We start from the raw sequence: 23,569 nt of genomic DNA, 5'->3' as shown, positions 1-23,569 counted from the left end.
ATCACAATCACAAACTGCGTCTGGTTTTCTCATGGAACAGAACACTCAGCTGGAGTTGCGACTTTGAAATACAGATACAAAAGGAGAAATTTTGTTTACTGAATGTGATCCAGCTGGTCATTTTATTTGCCAAGCTATACAGTTTAATGATCAAGTATACATAATAGGCAATTTGATAAAAGTGGAAAATGATCATCTTTTTATGTTGGTTGAGGATTTAGTGTTAGGTTGGTTAGCAAAATTTCCGAATGCTGTTTTGTTGATAGGAGGTGATTTCAATGTCGTACTCGATAACAGCATGGATAAATGGCCTCCTGGCTCGTCAAATCGGGTAAACACTGGCTTAATTCCATTTATGGAAGAATATGACCTTGTTGATCTATGGAGAGTAAAATATCCCAACAATAGGACATTTACATGGAGTAATAAAACAGGATCGAGTCAATCAAGAATTGATTTTTGGTTTACCTCAAAGAGTGTTAACAAAAATGATATCGAGGTGAACATACATCCTACCCCTCTCACAGTTCATAGGGCCATATACATTCAAATAAATCTATCATCTTCTCAACTTGGTGCTGTTTGTTCAGCATATTGGAAGCTTAATAGCTCATTGCTATCGAATGAGGTTGTGAAAAAGGAGGTAATGACTCTAATTTCTTACTTTTTGTCTAAAGCTAAGAAAGAAAAACAATTTTGTGCCAACAGGGAACTTTTGAAATTTGAACTAATTTTTCAGGAAATTTTGTAGTGATTTAGCTAGATATAAAAGAATTGCAGAATTAAATTTAGTTTCAAGAATCACCTGCTTGTCTACAAAAGCCATAGATATTTTAACAGAGGAAGAAAAATTGGAGCTTTCTACTCTGCAAACTAAATTAGACGAACTGTATTATCAAAAAGCTAAAGGAGCATTTGTTAGGTCCAGAACAAGATGGCTTGAGGAAGGGGAACAAAACTCACACTACACTTTTAATTTGGAAAAACATCATGTCAATATCAATAAATTAGATAAGACGATATTGTGGCAGTTTTAATATCACGGTATTGACCTTATCGTGACATCCCTAGTCAATTATGGATATATGTAACGGGATTGTACATATCTGGAACTTGAGTTTGAGATATGTGATTCTGCAATGGTGTTTATTTAGCATTAATTGGAACAACCACCTGCCTGCTGCGAGTGCATATACACGAATTTTATGGAAACAATATTTTGCCATACTTTATTATGGAAACATCAATATTCTGCTATTCTTTATTTTTCAATACTTTACACCATCAATGCGACTGCTCAAGTCCTTCACTAATTTATTTGGGGGGCGGCCATTTTGACGTCATGGCTGGAAATGACGTCATTTTCAGGCGTCACTGCAGCAAAGTAGCAAAATGGCCTCCCGCTGAGATGGACGAAAACGGACGGATTTTGCTGCTTCGTTCCTGTTCCGCAAAACGGCCACCAGTGAGTTCAACTTGGCAAAAGCGGCGCAAACGAAGGTAGCGCACGTGCGCAGTCAGCGTTCTCTTTTTGAGCGAACGTCATGCGGCGAACGAGGCGGGCTATAAAGTGGTCCTCTCAGCATGGGTGTTCATGCGCGCCTTTCAACTGTTCCCGTATGCCGCAAAGCGAGCAGCCGAAAGGTTTTTCTCCCGTGTGCGTGCGCATGTACACGTTCAAGTTGCCCTTGCACGTGAAGCGTTTGCCGCACATGGAGCAAGCAAAGGGTTTCTCCCCGGTGTGCGTTCTCATGTGCAGCGACAAGTGCACGCTGCTGGGGGGACCGCTTCCCGCACACGGAGCACGCCGAGGATTTCTCCTGGGTGTATACCCGCGCGTGCGACACCATGCGGGACTTGAGCGCGAAGCGCTGGCCACAAACGGAGCAAGCGAACGGTTTCTCCGCCGGCGGTCGTCTTCGGTCAGACCGGTCAGAGGTGGCGCGCTGGCGTCCGGCTCCCGCGCTTCTTCTTTGACGTGGGGGGATTGGGGCTCCTCCTGTCCCCTCTGGGAATTGTCTTCTGAGGGATGTGAGCAAGAAAACTTTTCAATTCACAGCTTTTTTTATTTTTATTTTTTTGGTCTTACACATTTCCACATGACATGGCATGAAATACAATCTCGAGGGCCTGGGTTAGCCCAGTAAGTCCCAAGACTTGTGAAAATAACGCAAGATAAAAATATATAAAAGAAAAGGCTAATGCTTAGAATGGAAATTTGAAATGAAAATGCAAGAGGCTTGAATTTCACAAATTAATTACAACATAATTTTTACTTGACAAAAACAATGTCATATCAAACAATCAAATAATTGTGATTGCTATTTTTCCAGCCCAAATATGTACTATTGGGTTCGAGCTCTGCATGCTGCAGGTGCCTCGTAATGTGCAGCATTGAAAAACAAGTCACAAACCACAAGGCTTGTTGCTTTCACCTTCTGTTTGACAACAAAAAATAATTGTAATAAAATTAACTGAGCGTGCAGATGGGCTTGACAAGTGTTTGCGGATTGATCTCGGACATAAATGAAGAGTTAAAACTATAAATGAATAATTATGGGCCAAGAGTTTTCAATAACAGGAAACCTATTTTACAACTTTCCCACAGAAATTTACATTCCCCTCCGCCACATCTGCACAGACGAGCAGCAACTTTAACCAAACTGCTTTAATCGGGTTTCACCCCCACAAACACTGCAGTTGGATCAAACAACATGGGGGTTCTCCGATGGAAATATATATATAAAAAAAAAAACATCTGGATGTTGGTTGCACACATTAAAATCATGTTTTCCCATCATGTTTTATCAACTGCGCAAAAAAACACACACACAAATAATGTCATTTGGTTGTAGGCTACTTCATGATTGCAGAGGATAAAGTTTTTGCGTTTTCTGTAAATGTGAAAAATGCATGTCATGTAAGCAGAGAGAGAGAGAGATAGAATTATGTGCAATTGCAGCACAGCACGACCTAAGAAATAAATAAGGTTCATGCTAGTCAACCTGGTATCATCATTTTGGCTTTGAAAGAAACAACGTCAAAGGCTCACGCCAGGCCGCGAATGGGGCAGGCGACAACTTCGTCCTCTCAGCGGTGCGAGTTCATGTGCGCCTTTAAACTGTTCCCGTACGGGAAGCGTTTGTCACAAAGTGAGCAGCCGAAAGGTTTTTCTCCCGTGTGCGTGCGCATGTGCACGTTCAAGTTGCCCTTGCACGTGAAGCGTTTGCCGCACAGGGAGCAAGCAAAGGGTTTCTCCCCGGTGTGCGTTCTCATGTGCAGCTCCAAGTGCACGCTGTGGGGGAACCGCTTCCCGCACACGGAGCACGCCGAGGATTTCTCCTGGGTGTGTACCCGCGCGTGCGACACCATGCGGGACTTGAGCGCGAAGCGCTGGCCGCATACGGAGCAAGCGAACGGTTTCTCCCCCGTGTGCGTCGTCGCGTGCGCCTCCAAGTGCACCTTCTGTGAGAAGCCTTTGCCGCACAGCGAGCAGCGGAAGGGTTTCTCCCCCGTGTGCGTCCTGCCGTGTGAGACCATGTGCGACTTTTGGAAGAAGCGTTTCCCGCAAACGGCGCAGCGGAAGCGTTTCTCTCCGCTGTGCGTTTTCGCGTGCGCGACCATGTTGCACTTGTGAGAGAAGCTTTTGCCGCAAACGGAGCACGCGTGACATTCTTTGGCCGCCGCCGGCTCGTCCCGGTCGTCTTCGGTCGTCACGACCACCGCGGTCAGAGGTGGCTCGCTGGGGTCGGGCTCCCGCGCTTCCTCTTTGACGTGGGGGGGCCGGGGGTCCTCCTGCCCCGTCTGGGGATCGCCTTCTGAGGGGACGTGAGCAAGAAAACATTTCAATTCACAGCTTTGGTTGACTTTTACTCAACTTGATTTATTTTCAAAGAATTTATTTTCTCAAAATGCAAGGATGGAAACATGCAAGGATTTATTATTATTATTATTTATTGTTATTTTTTTTATACACATTTTCACATGACCTGGCACAAAATACAATCTCGAGGTCCCAGGTTAGCCAAGTAAGGCCCAAGACTTGTGAAAATAACACAAGATAAAAATATATAATGCTGAGCATGAAAATGAGTAATAAAAATGCAAGAGCCGTGAATTTCACGCAATATTTACAACATAATTTGTACTTGAGAAAAATATTAATGTTCAACTGTGCAGGCATGAATGGGCATGACGCTATGAAGAGCAGCTTTAGTAGTTGAATAAATACAAAGTTTTGAAATCACAAATAAAGAATTGCGATAATTATCGGCAATTATCGACCTATTTGACGCCAAACAGATAAATCAGATAATAGAGAAATCTGCTGATCATTATCGGAAATTTGATTTCAAATATATAAACCAGATAATGAAGAAATCCAGCAATAATTATAGACATGCCACGTTGGTCCATCTGTTGTGACTCATATCAATAAAATTCAGCTTCATGGTGCTTTACATACATTGAAACATTGTGCAAAGTTTATACAATGTTTCAATGTATTTGTTAGACTTATAGTAGGACTCGAAAGCATATTTGTATTCAAGTTAATTTTGCAAACACATTATCGGCTTACGTACTTATCAGTTATCGACATCGGCACCTCTAAATTATTGGTTTGTCGGTATCGGTTGAAAAAAAGCATTATCGTGCATCCCTAATTGTGATTGCTATTTTTCCAACCCAATTACATAATCTAACCATATAGTTGTAAACAAGTAAGAACGGCTTTATTATTGACACATATATCTATAACCTTGTATACTTCGTGAAATTTGTTGATAAGGTCATACTATGGACTCGTCATGCAAAGCAAAGTAAATCTGAACAGCGAAGGTTCGTGCGTGACACCCCATTGAAAAGGAATTGGGGGAAATAATTTTATGCATTATGAATGTTTTATAAAATGATCGTCAGATTAAAAAAAAAAAAGGGAACCGGGTCAGCCTCAGAAAATTGCAGCAGTCAGGCACTAATTTATAAAACATTTTTTAAAACAATTACAGAGTACAAAGATGGAGGAAAAAACATCTGACATACAAAAACAGACATAGCAAAAAAACAAAAAACAAAAAAAGTCAGAGCAACATTTGGTCCAAATGAATTCAAATGTCATAAGAATGCATTTATGGAGACTGGGGTCAAAGTTGTATTTTACCATTTTAAAAATGTGCAGAATTTTACACGTTACTTCATGTTAAAGGTGAGATATCTTTGAAAGGGATTACACCACGGTATTTTAAAGGGATACTTGACTCATTGAGCCATTTTCAGCATCAAAAGTCCATATTTTGTCGATAATGAATGTGGTATCTTCATTATTTTTCATGTAAAAGTAATTTTTCAACTTGCTCGTCACCTGTGCCGAGGAAGTAGGTACCGACCAATCATGGCTCACCTGTTTTCTGGGTTTCCTCGGCACAGGTGATGATGTCATCATCAGTCGACAGCAAGTAGAAAACTTACTTTTTAAAGGTATTAATTGTACATCAAAAAAATAATGACGTTATCAGATTCACTATGGACAAAATATGAACTTTTCACTGCTGAAAATTGTTCAGTGAGTCAAGTATCCCTTTAAGCCTTTCCAACAGTTCACTTTTGGCATATAATGATTCAAATTTACCTTTGACACCGTGGCAATGTCTTTTTTTTTTTTTTTTATTAAATATTAGGTGTTTTGCAGCATTATTTTTGTCACGCGGAAGTCAAACACCCGGTTCAGTAAAACCCCGCCTCTCCCCGTTTGATTGCCACGCCCCCTCTCCCCGGCGAGCCGACTGTAGTCTGCTGGTTGGAGCTTTGCGTTTGAGCACTCCGACGAGTACGCCACGCAACTTGACGTGAGCCAATTCTTCAAGAAACTTTTGAAACGAAACAGCTCCTTGCCGCCGCAAGAAATCGTGGCGGAGGATGGGAGGAGAGGAAAGAAGAAGGAGGAAAACAAAAAAAAACAAACCTGAACTGGACTCGAACCAGTCACTTGCTGCTTACAGATCAAGCACATCAACCGCTATACTATTCGTTTAGTTAGGTTCCACAGCGCAAAAGTTTGACTTGTAGTTTACCCAAGTGTCAGCCAGAACTTTATTTTTTTATTTTTTAATTAACTCAAAATTTGGTGCGTTTCCATTCCCCTCAGTTTTGCGCAAAAGGCATGTTTCGTAAATTCAAGCTGGTCATGGAAACACTGGATTTGCCATTAAAAAAAAACAAAAAAACAAAATCACAATGTTTTTGTGCTCTCATGAGGTGGTTTTTGAGATGTATCAAAATAGAAGTATTTCGCAAAAGTGTAGTGGAAACACTTTTTTGCGCATTAGTAGTCATCTGACACCCGCCCGGTCATGGAAAAAAGCAATGTAACACGTTGTTTATGTGTACTTTTATATACTTGCAATTGAATAATATTAATTTTGAGAATTATTCATTTCGGTAGTGTATTTTAGTTTTACATGCTGAAGTGTTTTGTATACTGCACACGTCATGAGCGTAAAAGAGAGAGCGGTGGAACCGAGCGAGCCTCGTTCGAGAAGTTGAATAAAAGGAGAGGAGCTTGAAATCCTGTCCTGTCGTGTCTGGTTAATTTAGCAAGGAAGACGCCAGAAAACATCAGAAACTTTAAACTTTTTATAACCCGACCTTTACCCAGCCTCCGGGATCAACAACAACAACAACAATTTAGGAATACAGGAAGTAGGAAGTACGGGGACAATCGCTGTTGTGTTGGAACTGCCTCCCCAGGGGACAACAAGTCTTTTTAAGCACAAAGCGATTTACAGGGCCAATATGCCGCCATTCAATGCACGTTCCATATCGTTACAGAATGGAAACACACTAATTCTGACACCCCTAATATATATATGTGTATCGGGGTTGTCTATGTAGAGAGTCTTCCAAGGGGCCCAGCCCACTCGGTCCATGCAGAACGTCCATAAGCCACGCCTCCGGGAAAGTGGCCTGCCTCAGATCTCGTCCCGCTCGGTCGGTGCGGAATCCATACGAGCGAGTCTGCACCCGGCATCTTTGCCGGGGTCCTGAAACTCCGTGACGAAGATCCTCCGATAGACCCATTCCTTCTCCGGTTCTCTCCCACTCGCCCTGCATTGTTCCACGTAAAGACGATGCATTTGCGCGACGGTCGAGCCCGGCCGGAGGTCCTCGCGCCGCCGCCGCGCGTGGCCGCTCTCGCACTCGAGAAACGAGCCGATGTGGTCTTTGATGGCCCGCAGGGACTCGTCGCTGAGCCTCTTGCGATTGTCGTGCTTGCCCCCGCCGTCGGGGGACCGGAGACCTCGGCCTCTCCCGACGTGTTTTTGGAGCGCTCGATCAAGTCTTCCGTTGGAAACGCAGAGCGTGGCCAGAAAGAAAGTCTTGCACACCTCCACGTGGCCGCTCGGGCCGGTGGTCAAGCTGTACTTGCGAGAGTAAATCCGGTTTTTGGGTTCGTCCGCCGCGTCCTGCTCCGCTCGCGGCGGCGGCGGTCGTCGGCGTTGGATGTTGACCAGCTTGACGGAAGCGCAGATGAAAGCGTTCTGCAAATCAATATTGCCCAGGTCCCAGAACTTCCGGAAGATCGCTCGCCGCTCTTCTTCCGAGACGCGTTGGGTGCATTTGTGTCGGCACGAGTGGCGGGGGAGGGCCACGAGGTTTTTCTTGGGAATGGGGATGCCCCTGGTGTTCACGTAGGCCTTGCCCTGGTTTCGGGCCTCTTTCATTTGACTCCTCAGCCGTTCGTGGGGATGACGCTTTCTCTTTTTGCACTTGCGCGGTGACGCTGAAATGGAAAGTTCAATATTTACACTCGCGCTCGTTACCGGACGCTTTTACAAGGCCTTCTTAGTGTTAAAGGAGACAATTTGAGAATTGGCCGAGTAGTGGCCATTGGTTGGCAACGTGACAAGCAGTCACCATCTTTGTGGAATTTTCAACCATCCAGTTTGGTGTACAATGAATTGTACACACAACAGTGAGTATTTCATCATAGGGCCCAACCGATTAATCGGCCGCCGATTATAATCGATTATTGGCCTTTAAACATCGGCCAATTACTTTCCCCTTAAAACGCTATAGAAGAAAACCGAAATTTCCAACGGTGTGACCGTACCACCCTAAATGCACCATTTGGTTGTGTAGCATTAGCAACTGGCAAGTGTGTAGCGTATGTTATTCTGTTGTCCTCAAGCGTCCTTTCAGATTTTTAATGACACCACAGTTGGAGTTAACTGTCAAACTATAGACACGTTAAAAATAACATCCACTGTATATTTGAATACAAAATATGCTTTGTTTTTAAAACATCGCTAGCGTAGCGCTAACAGGAAGTTAACAAATGCTAACAGGAAGTTAGCATCGACTGTTTGTTTGACTTTGTTTACTCCATATGTAGTAAACATTTTGTTGGGGGGCCTGCAATCCGTGCTTCTAGATGACAATCCTGCCCTTGCCGGCCACCGCCGTCCCCACGAGGTAAGTGATTGTCTTTATTATTATGCATTTTTTTGGTTTTGCGTTTGGCACTACTCCGACTGCCGGGCGACAATAATGAATAACGAGGGATAATGCTAAAATGGCGTTGCCACTGTTGTACAGACTTGTCTTGCTTACCGCCTGGTTTTTCTTTTTTTTTTCATTTTCGTGCAGCTGTGACATGTATGAAAATTCATCTGTAGGGTATTTTCTGAATGAAGGAAAGGGGTTTATAAGTGGGAAGGATATAATAATTGAAAGAACTGAGGTTTAGCGAGTGTTGGTTGTGCCCAACAGACGCGCACACACACACACACACACAAAAGCCATAAAAATGTACTCCCGACAACTATCCAAGATGTAAGACAACCAGATATGATTGTGATTTTTTTCATTACAAGCAGCATATTCCTTCAGTGTTCCAGTCTTGTTTTGTTGGAAAACATTGAACAATATCGGCGAAATAATACAAATGTTGTTTTTTTTTTTAACTGCACATGTAGTTCTCTCAAATAAAAACAAAAATCATATTAATCATCTCAGCAGAAGAGGACTTTTTCAGACCTCTGAGGAGGGAGATAAGATGGGTGGAAAAGATCGGTTTATTTCTAAGGGATCGGCCAATCCCCGATCTTCCAAAATTAAGGAAATCGGCCGGCCGATTGATCGGTACACCCCGAGTCTATACTAGTCAATTTGGCACCAGAGATATCATTCTTGGACACAACTAGTAGATTTGGGCGCAGTAGGCATCTCGCTTAATAGACTGTTTAGATTCATCTAGAACAGGGGTGTCAAACATACAGCCCGCGGGCCGGATCAGGCCCGCAAAGGGGTTTAATCCCGCCCACGAGATGATTTTGTAAAGTATAAAAAAAAAAAAAAAAAAAAAAAAAAAAAAAAAAAAAAAAAAAAAAATTGTAAAGTCTGATTAATTAATCAGCTGTCCACAATCTAAACATAATAATTTTATACGTTCACAAGCAGTCCTCAGATGAGCAATGCAACTTGTACGGGGGAATCGTCCTGGATGTCATTATTTCACACACAACTCAAAGTTACGGTTTGTTTAATTATTATTATCGTCATTAGGGCCCTAATGTTTTTGTAAAAATTCTTCTTCTTCTTTATTTTCCGCAAACGATCGCATTTTTGAGGACCTAAACATTTACGAAAACTCACCAAACTTTGCACACTCTTCAGGCCTGGCGAAAAATTTGATATTATGAAGTTGTCAAAACAACGCAACCCTTTAGCGTCCCCGAGCATAGAAAAATAAAAACAAATCCCGGCACGTTTGACCAAGAGCTACGAAAATTGGCAGGCACGTGTAGCACCCCGGGACACACAAAAAAAAAAAAGTCAATTGGGAGCATGTAGCTAAAATGTACAGGAAGTGAGCTATGAATTTTTGAATGTCCAATTTTGGCCCATTTTGGCACATTCACTGCGGTCATGCTTTTTCCCCCTTTGCAAACAATTTTCATCCAATTGACTTCAAACTTGGCATTTATCATCTCAAGACCTGAGACAACAACTGGGCAAAAAATCTTGACTTTTCGAAATACTATATGACGGGGGCGGGGCATCACAAATTGCCTTTAAAATTTTATTTGTCCAGAAAGTGAAAATGCTTAATAACTACCATGTACAAGCTCCAGAAAATCCCAAACTTCTCATGCAACTTAATAGTCACGGCCTGAAAACATCTATACGATAAAATTCTGTTAGCCATATAGCGCCACCTAGTGGTGACAATAAATGTCCTACTTTACGTTTTTAGCTACTGTGCCAAGCTTGTTGAAGGGATCCGGTTGAAAATTGGTCAGAAAAGCCTTAAGATGTTGATCATGCCCCACACCGAATATTGTAACTTTTCGCCAAAGGGCGTGGCCGCTACGGCGCCGCAAAGTCTGAAGATTTTTTCATGACAGTAAAAGCTGCTTTAACTTGACCCAGATGGTCCAATCTTCTCAAAATTTCACACATTTGATGAGAGTCCAGCCCTGAAGACATCTACGAACTTCTATTTCATCTTACTCATAGCGCCACCTACTGGCAATTTTTTTTCTTACGATTTTTCTTCAAAGTTTTTCTCCAACCAGGTTAACTGGACCTACGTTATAGTTTCTCAGATGAGGGTTTCGGCCTTCATGATGTCACAACACGAAGTGTGTCAGTTTTCGCAAATCGCTGTGGGCGTGGCTAAGCGCTGTTCGCCAAGAAAACAACGCCAGTTTTGAGGGCCTAAACTGGCACAGAAACATACGAGACTTGGCACACACATCTGGCCTGGCAAAATGAGCAATATTTTATCGTGGATTGTGCTATTTTTACAAAAATGACTCAATAGCGCCCCCTAGAAATTTTTTATTAAGCAGCCCCAGTTGTACGTTTAAACAAGATCTTCGGACATTTTTAGGTGTATGAGGGCACCCAAGACCTCTTTTCTTCTTTGGAAAATTATGAATTATAAATTAAATGACTGAACACCAAAATATGTTTTTTTTAAATTTTAACCCTTTATTCCCTAATTTAGGATTAGGGCGAAATTTGACCCTTTGGGATTTCGGGGTATAATTTCGAAAAATCTGAGTAACAAAAACTGTCAGTAAACTATTTAGAATTCAACAAAATAATCAATCAAATACACAGCTACATTGAACAATATATATATATATATATATATATATATATATATATATATATATATATATATATATATATATATATATATATATATATATATATTTATTTGTTGCATTTTAGAACTGGATTTTGACTGTACAAAAACACTTTGGCCAATGGAAACAAGAACACAGGGACAAAATCACTGCTGGAAAAAAACAACAAAAAACAACACCATTGGTCTTTCTTATCCAAAAATCTGTCAGAACTCACACTAGACATTGTGATAGTGTTTGAAACAATTTATTTTTATTTTTTTGTGAATGCAGAGAGGTACTGCACATTTTTCACAGTGCATTTCAGTCTTGAGGTCTTCGCACACAGCATATCGACGGCGATTTTCCTCCTTGACAGGCCAATGGCCGATTTGGTCAAAACGGACATCAGCACTCTGATAAACTCGAACAAATCTTGGTGGTGGCGGGGATGAGGGGGAGCAGGAGCTAGGAGTTGAGGGCCTACCCTTCTTTCTTGCTGTTCCAACTTCAACCAAACCTTGAGCAACCAAACCCTGAAACTTGCGAAGCTTGAGAAATTTAGATCCAGTGATTCCCTGTGCCTCACAATCACGCTGGTAAAGGAGCCATGCATTGATCACCGCAACAGACATGAAGTGCCAGAAAAGTATCATATACCAGCGACGGGCCCTGATGGGAAATTTACAGCGTGCAAGATGCGCATCCAGCATGTCAACACCTCCCATGGAAGCGTTGTACTCTTTGATGATGTTCGGTTGATCTATGTAGGTGTACTCTTTCTTTTTTTTTTTTTGGACTTGTCCCAGCGCCTAGCTTTTCTCAAAGGTTCTGGTCCAGCATATGTTGATATCAAACTGACTGCTTTCATGTCTTGCCATTTCAAACAAACTGTGTTGGTGTTGGACTCCAATTGATAATCGTAGGATCCACGGCCTTTCTTGGACAGGTCTTTGTCAGGTATCAGGTTGCACTTGGACATACGGTTTTTCCTCACAGTTCCTGTGTAGTAGATTCCCTTTGCCAATAATTACTCAATGAGGGGCATGGAAGTGAAAAAATTGTCAGCAAAAATCAGGAAATTTACTTTCTCTGCAAGCGATTCGCACAACTTCACTACAATGTCTCCACCAACTCCCAACTGACTGTTTTTTGGCCCTTTTTGTCCATTGCCACCACCTTTTCCTTGATATATGTCAAAGTCGTGCAGGAGGCCAGTGATACAACAGCGCGCCCACACGATGAATCCCCAGGGATGTGACTTTCCTTTGATATATTGCCTTGTGCCACCAAATTTACCTTTGTACGGCACCATCATCTCATCAATGGATTGTTTTTGTCGAGGTGCAATTGTGAGACATTGTCTCCGAAAAGAATCCAAAAATGTTCTCAGTTTCCAAAGTCGATCCTTTTTTACTTCTTCATTGGCCATTTCATTGTCTACAAAGTGGATGACAGAGAGTAGCTGGTTGAATCGGTTGCGACTCATTTTGTCTGCCACAGGCCCATAACGAACTTCACTTTCCCAGTACTGTCGTACTCCAGACATTTGAACTAATCCCATCCTGAGGTACATTCCAAGAACTTGTTCTATCTCCTTGACTGAAGTGTTTACACATTTCCCGTGTTTTTGAACACTGTGCTGATTGGTATGTTCTACAATATTTTCCAACATATCAAGGGAAACAAAGCGGCAAAAGTAAACCTGTCTGTTGTAGCATCCTGGTATGACTTAACTTGTCCTTGAAAACTCACGTCAGGTAACTCAAAGACTTTCTTTCGCCACCTGTAAGTTTTTGTGGCACAATGAGGGTCTAACTGTGGGTTTGCAGTCTCTGGAAATTGCAAATCTTCATCACTGGACGAGTCACTGTCTTGGGCAGAAGATTCACCACCCTCACTTTCATGCAGTTGAAACGATTCATCAGAATCACTATCGCTGTCCAATTCGGTGCCAAAGTCACTATCATCAGCTTCAAGTTGTTCCAATACTTGTCTTACAGTGTACTTTCTCTGTTGCTTTCCCTTTCGTAAAGAGCAACTGGCCATACTCCCTGAAAAGATATAGGTAATTATTAGTCCCTGTACCTTTAACTTATCCATCCATCCATTTACTACCACTTATCCGAGGTCGGGTCTCGGGGGCAGCAGCTTTAGGAGGGAAACCCAGACTTCACTCTCCCCAGCCACTTCAACCAGCTCCTCCGGCGGGATCCCAAGGCGTTCCCAGGCCAGCCGATAGACATCATCTCTCCAGCGTGTCCTGGGTCGTCCCCGGGGCCTCCCGCCGGTGGGACATGCCCGGAACACCTCTCCAGGGAGGCGTCCAGGAGGCATCCGAACCAGATGCCCGAGCCACCTCAGCTGGCTCCTCTCAACGTGGACGAGCATCGGCTCGACTCTGAGTCCCTCCCGGATGACCGAGCTTCTCACCCTATCTCTAAGAGAGAGCCCGACACCCTGCGGAGGAAACTAATTTCGGCCGCTTGTATCCGGGATCTCGTTCTTGCGGTCACGACCCACAGCTCGTGACCATCGGTTGGAACGTAGATCGACCGGTAAATCGAGAGCTTCGCCTTTTGGCTCAGCTCTTTCTTCACCACGACGGACCGATACAGAGTCCGCAACACCGCCTGTCGATCTCCCGCTCCTTCCTGCGCTCACTTGTGAACAAGACATTAGACTTTAACTTCGTAAAATATATTACACAAATGAACTAATTTCAAGTCTTTAGGCAAATACAAGACTGTCACCATTCTCTGTGACAAAGTCACCAGAACGAATGTGGCTGACATTTTTTACCCCATACACCCAAAGTGTCATTTTTGACCCATTGTTTTTTGAACTAGCTCAGAGTTGCTAATTTATCAGAATATATATATATATATATATATATATATATATATATATATATATATATATATATATATATATTAGGGGTGTTAAAAAAAATCGATTCGGCGATATATCGCGATACTACATCGCGCGATTCTCGAATCGATTCAATAATCGGCAGAATCGATTTTTTTTTTTTTTTTTTTTTTTTTTTTTTTTTTTTTTTTTAGGATTCACACCTTGAGCATGGAAGAATGTTATATGAACGGCACATTAAGCCTTAATATTTTTATTTTAATGCTGTTCAAATGTGAAACAGATTGCAAACTGTTTGTGTACAGTGGCTCACGGTTATAAGCCTCAAGTTTTAGATAAATATATTCATACTAATCTTACAGTGTACATGTACAAATTTACTGATAGTATTTTCTAAATTTGAATGGAAAAAAATCGCAACAATCGACTTATACATTCGTATCGGGATTAATCGGTATCGAATCGTGACCATTCGTATCGGGATTAATCGGTATCGAATCGAATCGTGACCTGTGAATCGTGATACGAATCGAATCGTCAGGTACTAGGCAATTCACACCCCTAATATATATATATATATATATATATATATATATATATATATATATATATATGTAAAACATACTGCAACATGATATGAAATAGATTAACAAAAAAACAACAACATAATTTTACCATATGATGATGGTTTGCTGGTTTTGTTTGGATTGATTTCCAGCTCAACAAAACAGCATGTTGCCAGCCATCTTGTTGCCACCACTCTGGCTCATGTAAGTGAAATATTCATCCACTAGATGGCCCCATGCAGGGGTCAGAAGTGGCATTCTGGACTTTTGAAGTTAAATTTGTAAAAAAAGAAAAAAAAAAAAAAAAAAAAAAAGGTCTTTGTTATTTGAGTAGCAGAATTTATAGGGGCCGAATTTGACCCGTGGGCTCTCCAAAATACCACACTTACAGTATTTGTACAAAAATTGTAAACACGTTTCGCAATGAAAAATTATATGCTTAATAACTCCCCGGTACATCCTCCAAATAATCCCAAACTCGACATGTATGTTCATAGTCAAGGCCTGAAGGTATCTCTATGACAAAATTCAGTTATATATGCAGCGCCACCTAGCCTTTGAGCCATATAAAAAAAAAAAAAAAACACTTACAGTATTTTTACATAATTTGTAAACACATTCTAAGTGTGATAACTAAGTCATTTATGAATATTCTTTTACTTTCCACCACTCAAAATGTTCGCTGGCATCAGACCGATCCAAACATATGTACTTTTTTATTTCGTTTCATTTTTTTTGATCGCCTCTCAGGACAATAAAATCAACAGCTGCGAGGGCCCTTTATAGCTACTCGGAGCTCTAGTTATTATTATTATTTTAAATCATAGACCGACATAATCATGTTAAATATGACACAAATTACACAAAGTGATATGACAAGGATTAATGTCCTTATAACGTCATTAACTGTGCCACACAATGCATCCTGGAAAGAATATATATATGGAAAGCAGGTCGATTTAACACGTCTGGGACGTATACCGGCAAAGTTTTGCCGCGGTCCATTTGCATTCGTGTTATTTTTCGGAACAATATGATGACAGTTGAGCTCCGTAAATTAGGGCTGGTCCACGAAAATTTGCGTATAAATGACGGCAATTGTTTTTAAGTTATATACCGGCACGTTATATGCGGGCACGTTCGTGATGTCACCTCACGTCGTAGAAAGTGGGGTCACGCGAGGCTTCAATAGGTTTGATAACATTTCGTACCCTGTCTTTGCACGTTCTGGATTTTTTTTTTTGTGTTCCGTTCACCTTCATTTTCGTCACTCGCGCTGCGTTCCGCGTTGCCTGTAGCGCTTGCGCTTGGATCCACAACCGAAGTATTGTCATCATCTTTCGTTTCGGAGCTTCCACCACAGTCAGCATCTTCTTGTTTGCCTGCAAGAGAAAAAATAAAATGAAATTGTAGTTAGAAAAATGGGGGGAAAAAAGCAGTTTGAACAAAAGTGGTCCAAGTCCACACATGGGTGGAGTCTACCAACATTTGGGAATCCAGGACCAGAAAATAAACTTCTTTGGTAATTAATTGAATGCATGAGCCATTGGGGATGATTTTAAATAATGTTTTAAGTTGATTTATTTGGATATTAACTGGAATACGGACGTTTGAAAATGTGTCACACAGAAGTGACGTCATCTAACAGCAGCCAATAGAAAAGCACCAGAAGATGGTGTCCCTCCCATGGTGTATTTTTTTTAAATATTGCGCACCGCAATAGTGCTCGGGTTGCACTGATCGATCAGCCCGGCCGATTTATCGGCCCCGATTTCCTTAATTTTGGAAGATCGGTGATCGTCCGATCCCGTATAAATCAACCGATTTTTTCCACCAAACTCATCTCATTCCTCAGAGGTTGAGAAAACTACTTCATGTGCAGTTAAAACAACCCGTTTGTATTATTTCGCCGATAACGTTCAATGTTTTCCAATAAAACAAGATTGGAACACTGAAGGTATACGCTGCTTGTTGTGAGAAAAAAAAAATCGATATCAGCAAAAATCGGGATCGGCAGGTCAGACTTTTTAAAAGATATTCACCAAAAAGCCCAATATCGGCGCCGATAATCAGCCAGGCCGATTATTGGTCGATCTTTTTGAGGGAGGGTGTTACGGCTCCTGCCGTTTTGCAAATGTCAACGCTTGTTGGGATTTTTGTGCAACGGGTTTGTGCCTTCTACCTGGTCTTTCGTGACAGGTCAACTCCAATTCCCGTTTGTCTTCATCTTCGGAGTGATCCATCCAAAGTTCTTTGGCGTCGTAGCCATCCGAGAGCGGCGCCAAGAGGCCGTCCGCCTGGTGGTCTCCGCCTGGATTGCAAGCATGAAGTGGCGACCACCCGGGTGCTTCGTCTTCATCGTCGTCTTCAGCCGGCGGTTGAAACTCGCTGATGTTGGCCTCCTCCTCTTCCTCTTTCAAGAAGAGGCGGGGCTCCGGATCCTCTTCTTTCTGCTTTATGCAAGGCAGCTCTGCCACAAACAAACACATTCGTATGTCCACATTCATATATATATAAACGTGCGAGTAGCAAGAATGTGTATGCTTGTTGTTAATATGAAATGCGTGCTTCGGTGTACAGTACAACACAGTTATTTTTGTTTATGACAGTAACTAAAATTGGAATAAAAAATAATAACAGAAATGACAATCTGTTGCCTATTGTAATTGTATAATGGTATTACAATTATTAGCCTTCAACAATTCAGTTAATGGTATGTCATGATATTGTTTATATATTAGGGTAGCACAATATTGGAAAATCATGCGCTATGCGATATAGTTGCTGAGTATAGCAATAGATATTATTGCAATATTTAACATTTACTAAAAGAAATAGAGTAGTCAAAATTAATCGATTAATCGACAAATATTTTAATAACCGAGTAATCGATTGGAGCCATTTTTATTTAAAATGGTTCAAATCCTCTGATTTCAGCATATCAACAGTTAATTAGGGTCGTGGACTGGATGGAGGTTCGGCGCTTGGAGGAGAGGCAGTTTGGATGGGACTGGACAATTGGACCATTCTTTTTGTGTGTATGGTGCTCATCGCGAACGCAGCGACTGCTTGTTTATGAGCTAGCTTATAAGCAGCTTAAACTTAGCTAGTAGCAAACGTGTGTGACGTGCATGTTGAGATCATGCATCCCAATGAGCAAGCCGACGTAGAAACGTCGTTTCTACGTAATGGGCATACGTAGAAAAGACGTTAAATTCAGATTGCGTAATTTCGTCAACGTCAGTTCAACGTAGATTAGTGACATATATAAAACGTCTATTCAAAGTTGAAATCGGGTTCAAAATAGGTCACGTGGACGTCCTTTTGGTACTTTATATAGACCAAAATGATATTTCTGTCTCAGAAAATTAGAATATTGTGACAGTCAATTTTCTGTAATGCAATTAAATAAGCAACAATGCCATACATTCTGATTCATTACAAATCAACTGAAATATTGCAAGCCTTTTATTTTAATATTGCTGATTATGGCTTTTTTTTTTTTTTACTTGGTCTGGGAAATATTCTAACATCTTGAAATAGGATATTAGTTTAATTAAATATTTCAGTTGATTTGTAATGAATCCAGAATAAATGGCATTTTTGCTTATTTAATTGCATTACAGAAAATAATGGACTTTATCACAATATTCTAATTTTCTGAGACAGTCCTGTATGTATATATATATATATATATATATATATATATATATATTCATGATTTAAAATGACAAATAGTGGTGTGAAATCATGCATGAAATGCTCAATGAAGAAATAAAAACAATCCAGTTTGTTAAAATAGGTTTATTGTTTTAAAGTCACACGTGTCATGGTTGAGGTCTCGAGTACAAGAAGGCACATGTGCTTCAGCCAAAACCAAAAAGATACTCCACGAACTAGAAAACAAAAAACAAAATCCAAAACACGAGCTAACAACTACGAAGGAATAATTCAACTGAATAGCAGGAACAAAGGAACCATGACAGGGACATAGCATTTTTGTGTCACAAACTGAACAAAAATAATACTTACTAGAGATCGACCGATATGCTTTTTTCAGGGCCGATACCGATTCCGATTATCGGTAGTCAAGGAGGCAGATAACCGATATTTGAAGCCGATATTCATTTGCAGTAAAAGTTAAAATGTTGGCACCAAATTTTTGAATAATGCAAACCCTAACCGTTCTTTACAATGGATTCTCACACTACACTTTTCATTTTACATCCTTCTATCTGCAATAAGACGTTGGTGGCGGGGGGAGTTAAATGTGGGGGCCAATGTGACATTACCTTTTATAGCATTTGGGATACTTGTAGTTTTATTCTATAAATGTTATATTTTTATATTTTGAAGTAATAGGAGGAACCCTGTCATTCAAAATGTGCATCAGCTGTGGCATTACTTATTACTACAGCAAAAATAAATAAAAAAATTCCATGAGAAAAACTATTCATCCCTGAACACCATACAGTTCTTGTAGACCTTATTATGATTATTGTTATTGTTACCATATACAGTTTTGATAAGCTGAGGATCTTAAATCGAGAACAGCAATATCATGCTACTCCTCTCTACAAGAGAACTGTCAAAAGACACTTCATCATGTAGTTTACTGCCACTTAGGATGCCCCAATCAACGCAGAAAAAGGGTTGAGTAAAATAACTTGGTTATAATAATAGTAAGAATAACTTGGTTAAACAGACATTGTTGCGGTGGACCGCTGCCAGTTTCTGCTGTTTAATGTGTTTTACACTTATAGACACGTGTGTGTATATGGGCACACTATTCTCTCACTACTGTACTGTACTGTATCACTTAATGGCACAGATGTACTTGTCTAAGTAATAACTGGGCTGCAACATTGCTAATTCACATTAACAAGCACTATCTTAGCTGTCCACATATAGTTACTAACACACGAGAAAGTTATACAACACACCAAACATGAGCTCATTATTCAAAGTATGATGCACGTAACGAAATTACATCACTGAACATTAATTGCAGCCGTGTACGGCCGTAGATGTTACATATTAGTGGCATCCATTGAGAGGATAATGTCCCAAATGACGGCAGACATGACGTGAAAAGAGAGACAAAACGAGCAAATAAGCACACTATACTTTAGTGCACTTCTCTACTAATGCCAAACATACGGAAGAGGACACGTTCGTGTAGTTAAACGGTGTTTGAGACACTTAATTTGTTACGGAGCGGACTTTAACGAGGTGCACAACGAGCTGTCAATCAAATCGACGTCGAAGCTTAAGGCACACAATGGCAAACCAGTGCGACAAATAAACACAATATAAAGTAACTAAACGCTATTTAGTGTCATTGTGGCATCTCACTGCATAATAACCGCTATGCAACAAGTAATGGACGTGACCCAGAATGCAATGTGTGCGTCACGAGAGGTAAATATAATGACGTTACTCTACTCTTAACATGGAACTAGACAATATAATAATGACAACTGTTAATATTTGGAACCTTTCTAACAAACATTATTTACTTAATTAAGTGAAAATGTGTGTGATTCCCTCCCCGAGTAGTTCAAGTAGCGAATTAGCTACTGGGTGTTAGCCTACATGCTAAGCTGAACACACCACTGTTAGCTAGCGGGGATTCAATGCAAGGCAATGCAGCTCCATTCATATAGTGCATTTAATACACAACATAATTCAATGTGTTTAGCTTATCATGGTGAAACGATCGGCGGAGTCTCTTCTCTTTTAACTTACCTTCGAAGCATGTGTCTGTCGCGTTGTGTACGTGGGTGCGTGTGTGACCGGCTACTGTGATACAGGCATACACTACTGATTGGTTCTGGCTCTTGCACGGCTAACCAATCAAATGCTGCTATGGGCGTTACATTGCTGGAGTTGGACTCCATAACAGACAGAGACGCTCTGGGCTGCATTCGAAGCGAAAAGACGGAGTTTTAAATGGATCGCTCATATCGGCCGTCAGATTAATAAAACAGACCGATACCGATATGTACCAATATGTCAAATATCGGCCCCGATTATCGGCCCGACCGATTATCGGTCGATCTCTAATACTTACACACTCACACTGATTGACGCAACAAGACACAGCTGGGTGAGACACATTGATTGGTCAACACACGAGGCAGGCAAGACAGGTGGACATAGTTGCGCATGACAAGACAAGAACATATCAAAAATACTAACCAGACAAATGAGAACATGAACACACAAAATACAAAAAAACAAACAACCCCACCGAACCATGACAATATGTGTGCTTGCTACGTGGCCATCGGATAGTTCGGTCCAGATGAATGGCACCGTGCCCTCCGCCTCCCACACTGCTTTAGCATACATCTGAAAAGGAGAACATATGAAGAGGTGAATAACTACTTGACCAAACATATAAACAGTGGGAACGAACAAGAAGCGAAAAGTATAAATGTGGCGATAAGAAAATAAAAGGACAAACTTACCTTGAGCCGCTCAGCAGGACCACCTCCTGTCTGTTCCTGAATACACATGCGCGAGTCTTCTTCTTCGTCTTCTTATTTCCGGCAGACTAGGCACGGCAAGTGCAGTGCTGCCTAGCCCACCGCCCCACCTTGATGGTGAGCTGAGCTGTGTACTGTATATGCACCACACGCACGATAGCATGAATTTCCAACATATGCGTCGAAACGTAAAGTTTTGAGTTACCAAAAAAAAAAAAAAAAAAAAAAAAAAAAACCCAATAAAATACAAATTCGTGTATTTTTTCAATTAACTAAAAAATAAAAATAAAAACACAAATAATGCAGCGTATATGATACTTTTTATTTATTTTATTTTTTTGGTCCTTGTGCAAAGTAAAAACATGGTGAGAATGGGACGTCATATCAACGTCCATATTAGGCCATGGTTACACGTCAAAAGTCAACCTATTTTGGCGGTCATATGGACGTAGAAATAAGGTCCACGACCGGCGGACGCGATACGGACATAATCTGGAGGTCCAATGGACGTCGGATGTTTACTTGGCGTCTCTGATCAACTGCTGAAAGGAGACTGATTCTGTCCTCTTTCATCTAAAAAACTGCTTCAAACATCAAAGCGTATGTAGGGATGGAAGAATATTGATTTGTTGTGATTGGATTGTACTGGTGTTAATGTTTTATGCTGTGTTTTTTGTGTGTCTTCTGTAAAGCGCTTTGTGACAGTTCAGGCTGTTTTAAAGCGCTATATAAATAAACTTGAGTTGAGTTGAGTTGAGTAGTGGCTGCAATTACTTTAGTATTAGAAATAATTATCACCATTATTGTCTGTTGCTGTTAATCCATTTTAAATAATACAGTAGTAGTCATTTGTTTGTGTTTATGACGGGGAAACAATACTGGTATATAGTATCATGTTGGCCCCGTGTAAATGAGTTTATATTTGAAATTTAGCACCCGTAGGCTTACCTGCATTGTCTGTAGCAAGCAGTTATAAGCGAACGCATATTTGAACGTTTGGAATGAGTCAAATCATCAAGTTGAAGCAAAAATAAATAGCACAAACCTTGTTGGTGTGTGACATGTGATGGGTTGCAAAAAGCTTCCAGGTTTCGTCGGTGTCGCTCGCTCTCCTCTCTCGCTCGACAAAGTTGCTCCTCGTACGACGCGATCGTCCGTTCAAACACTTCGAAGATTTCGTCGGCGGCCGCCATAAGTCGCTCCCTCACAAAATCTTTCAACATTTTGATGTGTTTTTTTTTGTTAGGTTTTGTATTGTGTTTTTTTTCTTTGTCTTTCTAATTCACACTCGGCTGGTCGGGCGTTTGTTTTTGAAGCGATGCTAACTTCCGCCTTTTCCTTCTTCGGTGGTGTCACTTTTTCTCCCCCCTTTTTTTTAGGCCGACCATAAACTACGCGTCACAAGTCGGCCATCTTGCGACGGTATTGAGGACCGCGTATTCTGCTGTATGGAGGATCAAAACTACCAAAATCTATAAATAAATAAATAAATGACTAAATAAATAAATAAATAAAGTGAAACTAAAAATAATACATTTGTATTTAATTTTTTAATGATATTTTATCTCCGTTTTTATTTTCACCTTTAGGCATTTATTTATTTAATTAGTCATGTATTTATTTAGTTTTATTTAATGATTTATTTATTTATTCAGGCATTTATTTATTTTGAATTTTGGCAGTTTTGGTCCTCCATACTGCTGACCGGTGTACAGCGGTATCATATGGGCTCATTCTTGATGTTCACAGACACGAAATAGAAGAAGAGGGTGTTTAACTGAGCAAAAAAATAAAAAATAAAATAAATAAATAATAATAATATGAAAATGAAGCAACTTTCGAACGGAAAAGCAGTTGAGGCAAGCGTTTTCAGTCTGGGTCACTGACGTCACGAGTCCACTGCAGTGTAGCGAACAACCAGCAGATGTCAGGGTAGGGCCGCGTGAGAATCTGATATCGCCAACACTGACTGACTGACTGACAGTTAGTGAGTCAGAAAGAGAGACAATCAGACATAAACGCATGTCGATTTTGGGTGGTAAACACGTTTTGTCAGCCCTTTGGGATTCGAACCCTATTTTCAGAACGGAAGCAACACCATAAAACCAAATTTTGCGGTCCGATTTTGCCCCTTCCCAGTCTGGGACATCAAACGCTCGACAATCTTAAGTTTTTCTTCTCATGTGTATATACCGATACATGGAGGGGCTGAGAAAATATTTTATAAATATATTTTAGAATATCCAACAAAATGTTGGAAGGAGTCAAGTCAAATCAAGTTTATTATAGCCACGGTAAATAAAATGTGATGTATATTCTATTTATTTATCTATCTATGTATTTATTTATTCACTCGTCTACTTGTTATTAATTTACTGATGTAACATGTATTTACTTGTATGCAGAAAAAGTTGTGTACTCATTGCCATGTACAGCACTTTGTATACAGCAATGCTTGTTGTAAAGTATTTTATAAATAAAGTTGAGTTGAGTTATATTTACATTT

The 23,569-nt window shown here is 40.7% G+C and overlaps 1 protein-coding gene across 2 annotated transcripts; it reads right to left on the bottom strand.

The window, feature by feature from the left end:
* Positions 1 to 2,240: 2,240 nt before the first annotated feature.
* Positions 2,241 to 22,407, bottom strand: LOC144019454 (uncharacterized). Of its 2 annotated transcripts, none has more exons than XM_077522538.1 (4): positions 22,109 to 22,407; positions 16,755 to 17,042; positions 15,829 to 15,954; positions 2,241 to 3,818 (listed from the first exon to the last, which is right to left on the bottom strand). In XM_077522538.1, the coding sequence occupies exons 1-4, from the start codon at positions 22,284 to 22,286 to the stop codon at positions 3,091 to 3,093; spliced, it is 1,320 nt and encodes a 439-aa protein (XP_077378664.1). In that variant the 5' UTR covers positions 22,287 to 22,407; the 3' UTR covers positions 2,241 to 3,090. The 2 variants fall into 2 exon arrangements, with proteins under 2 accessions (XP_077378664.1, XP_077378663.1); XM_077522537.1 differs by lacking the exon at positions 2,241 to 3,818 and adding an exon at positions 6,620 to 7,780.
* Between the last annotated feature and the right edge of the window lie 1,162 nt (positions 22,408 to 23,569).

This window comes from Festucalex cinctus, chromosome 5, assembly GCF_051991245.1.
Source record: "Festucalex cinctus isolate MCC-2025b chromosome 5, RoL_Fcin_1.0, whole genome shotgun sequence".
Classification (NCBI taxonomy): domain Eukaryota; kingdom Metazoa; phylum Chordata; class Actinopteri; order Syngnathiformes; family Syngnathidae; genus Festucalex; species Festucalex cinctus.
This window is presented reverse-complemented; position numbering and strand designations above follow the sequence as displayed.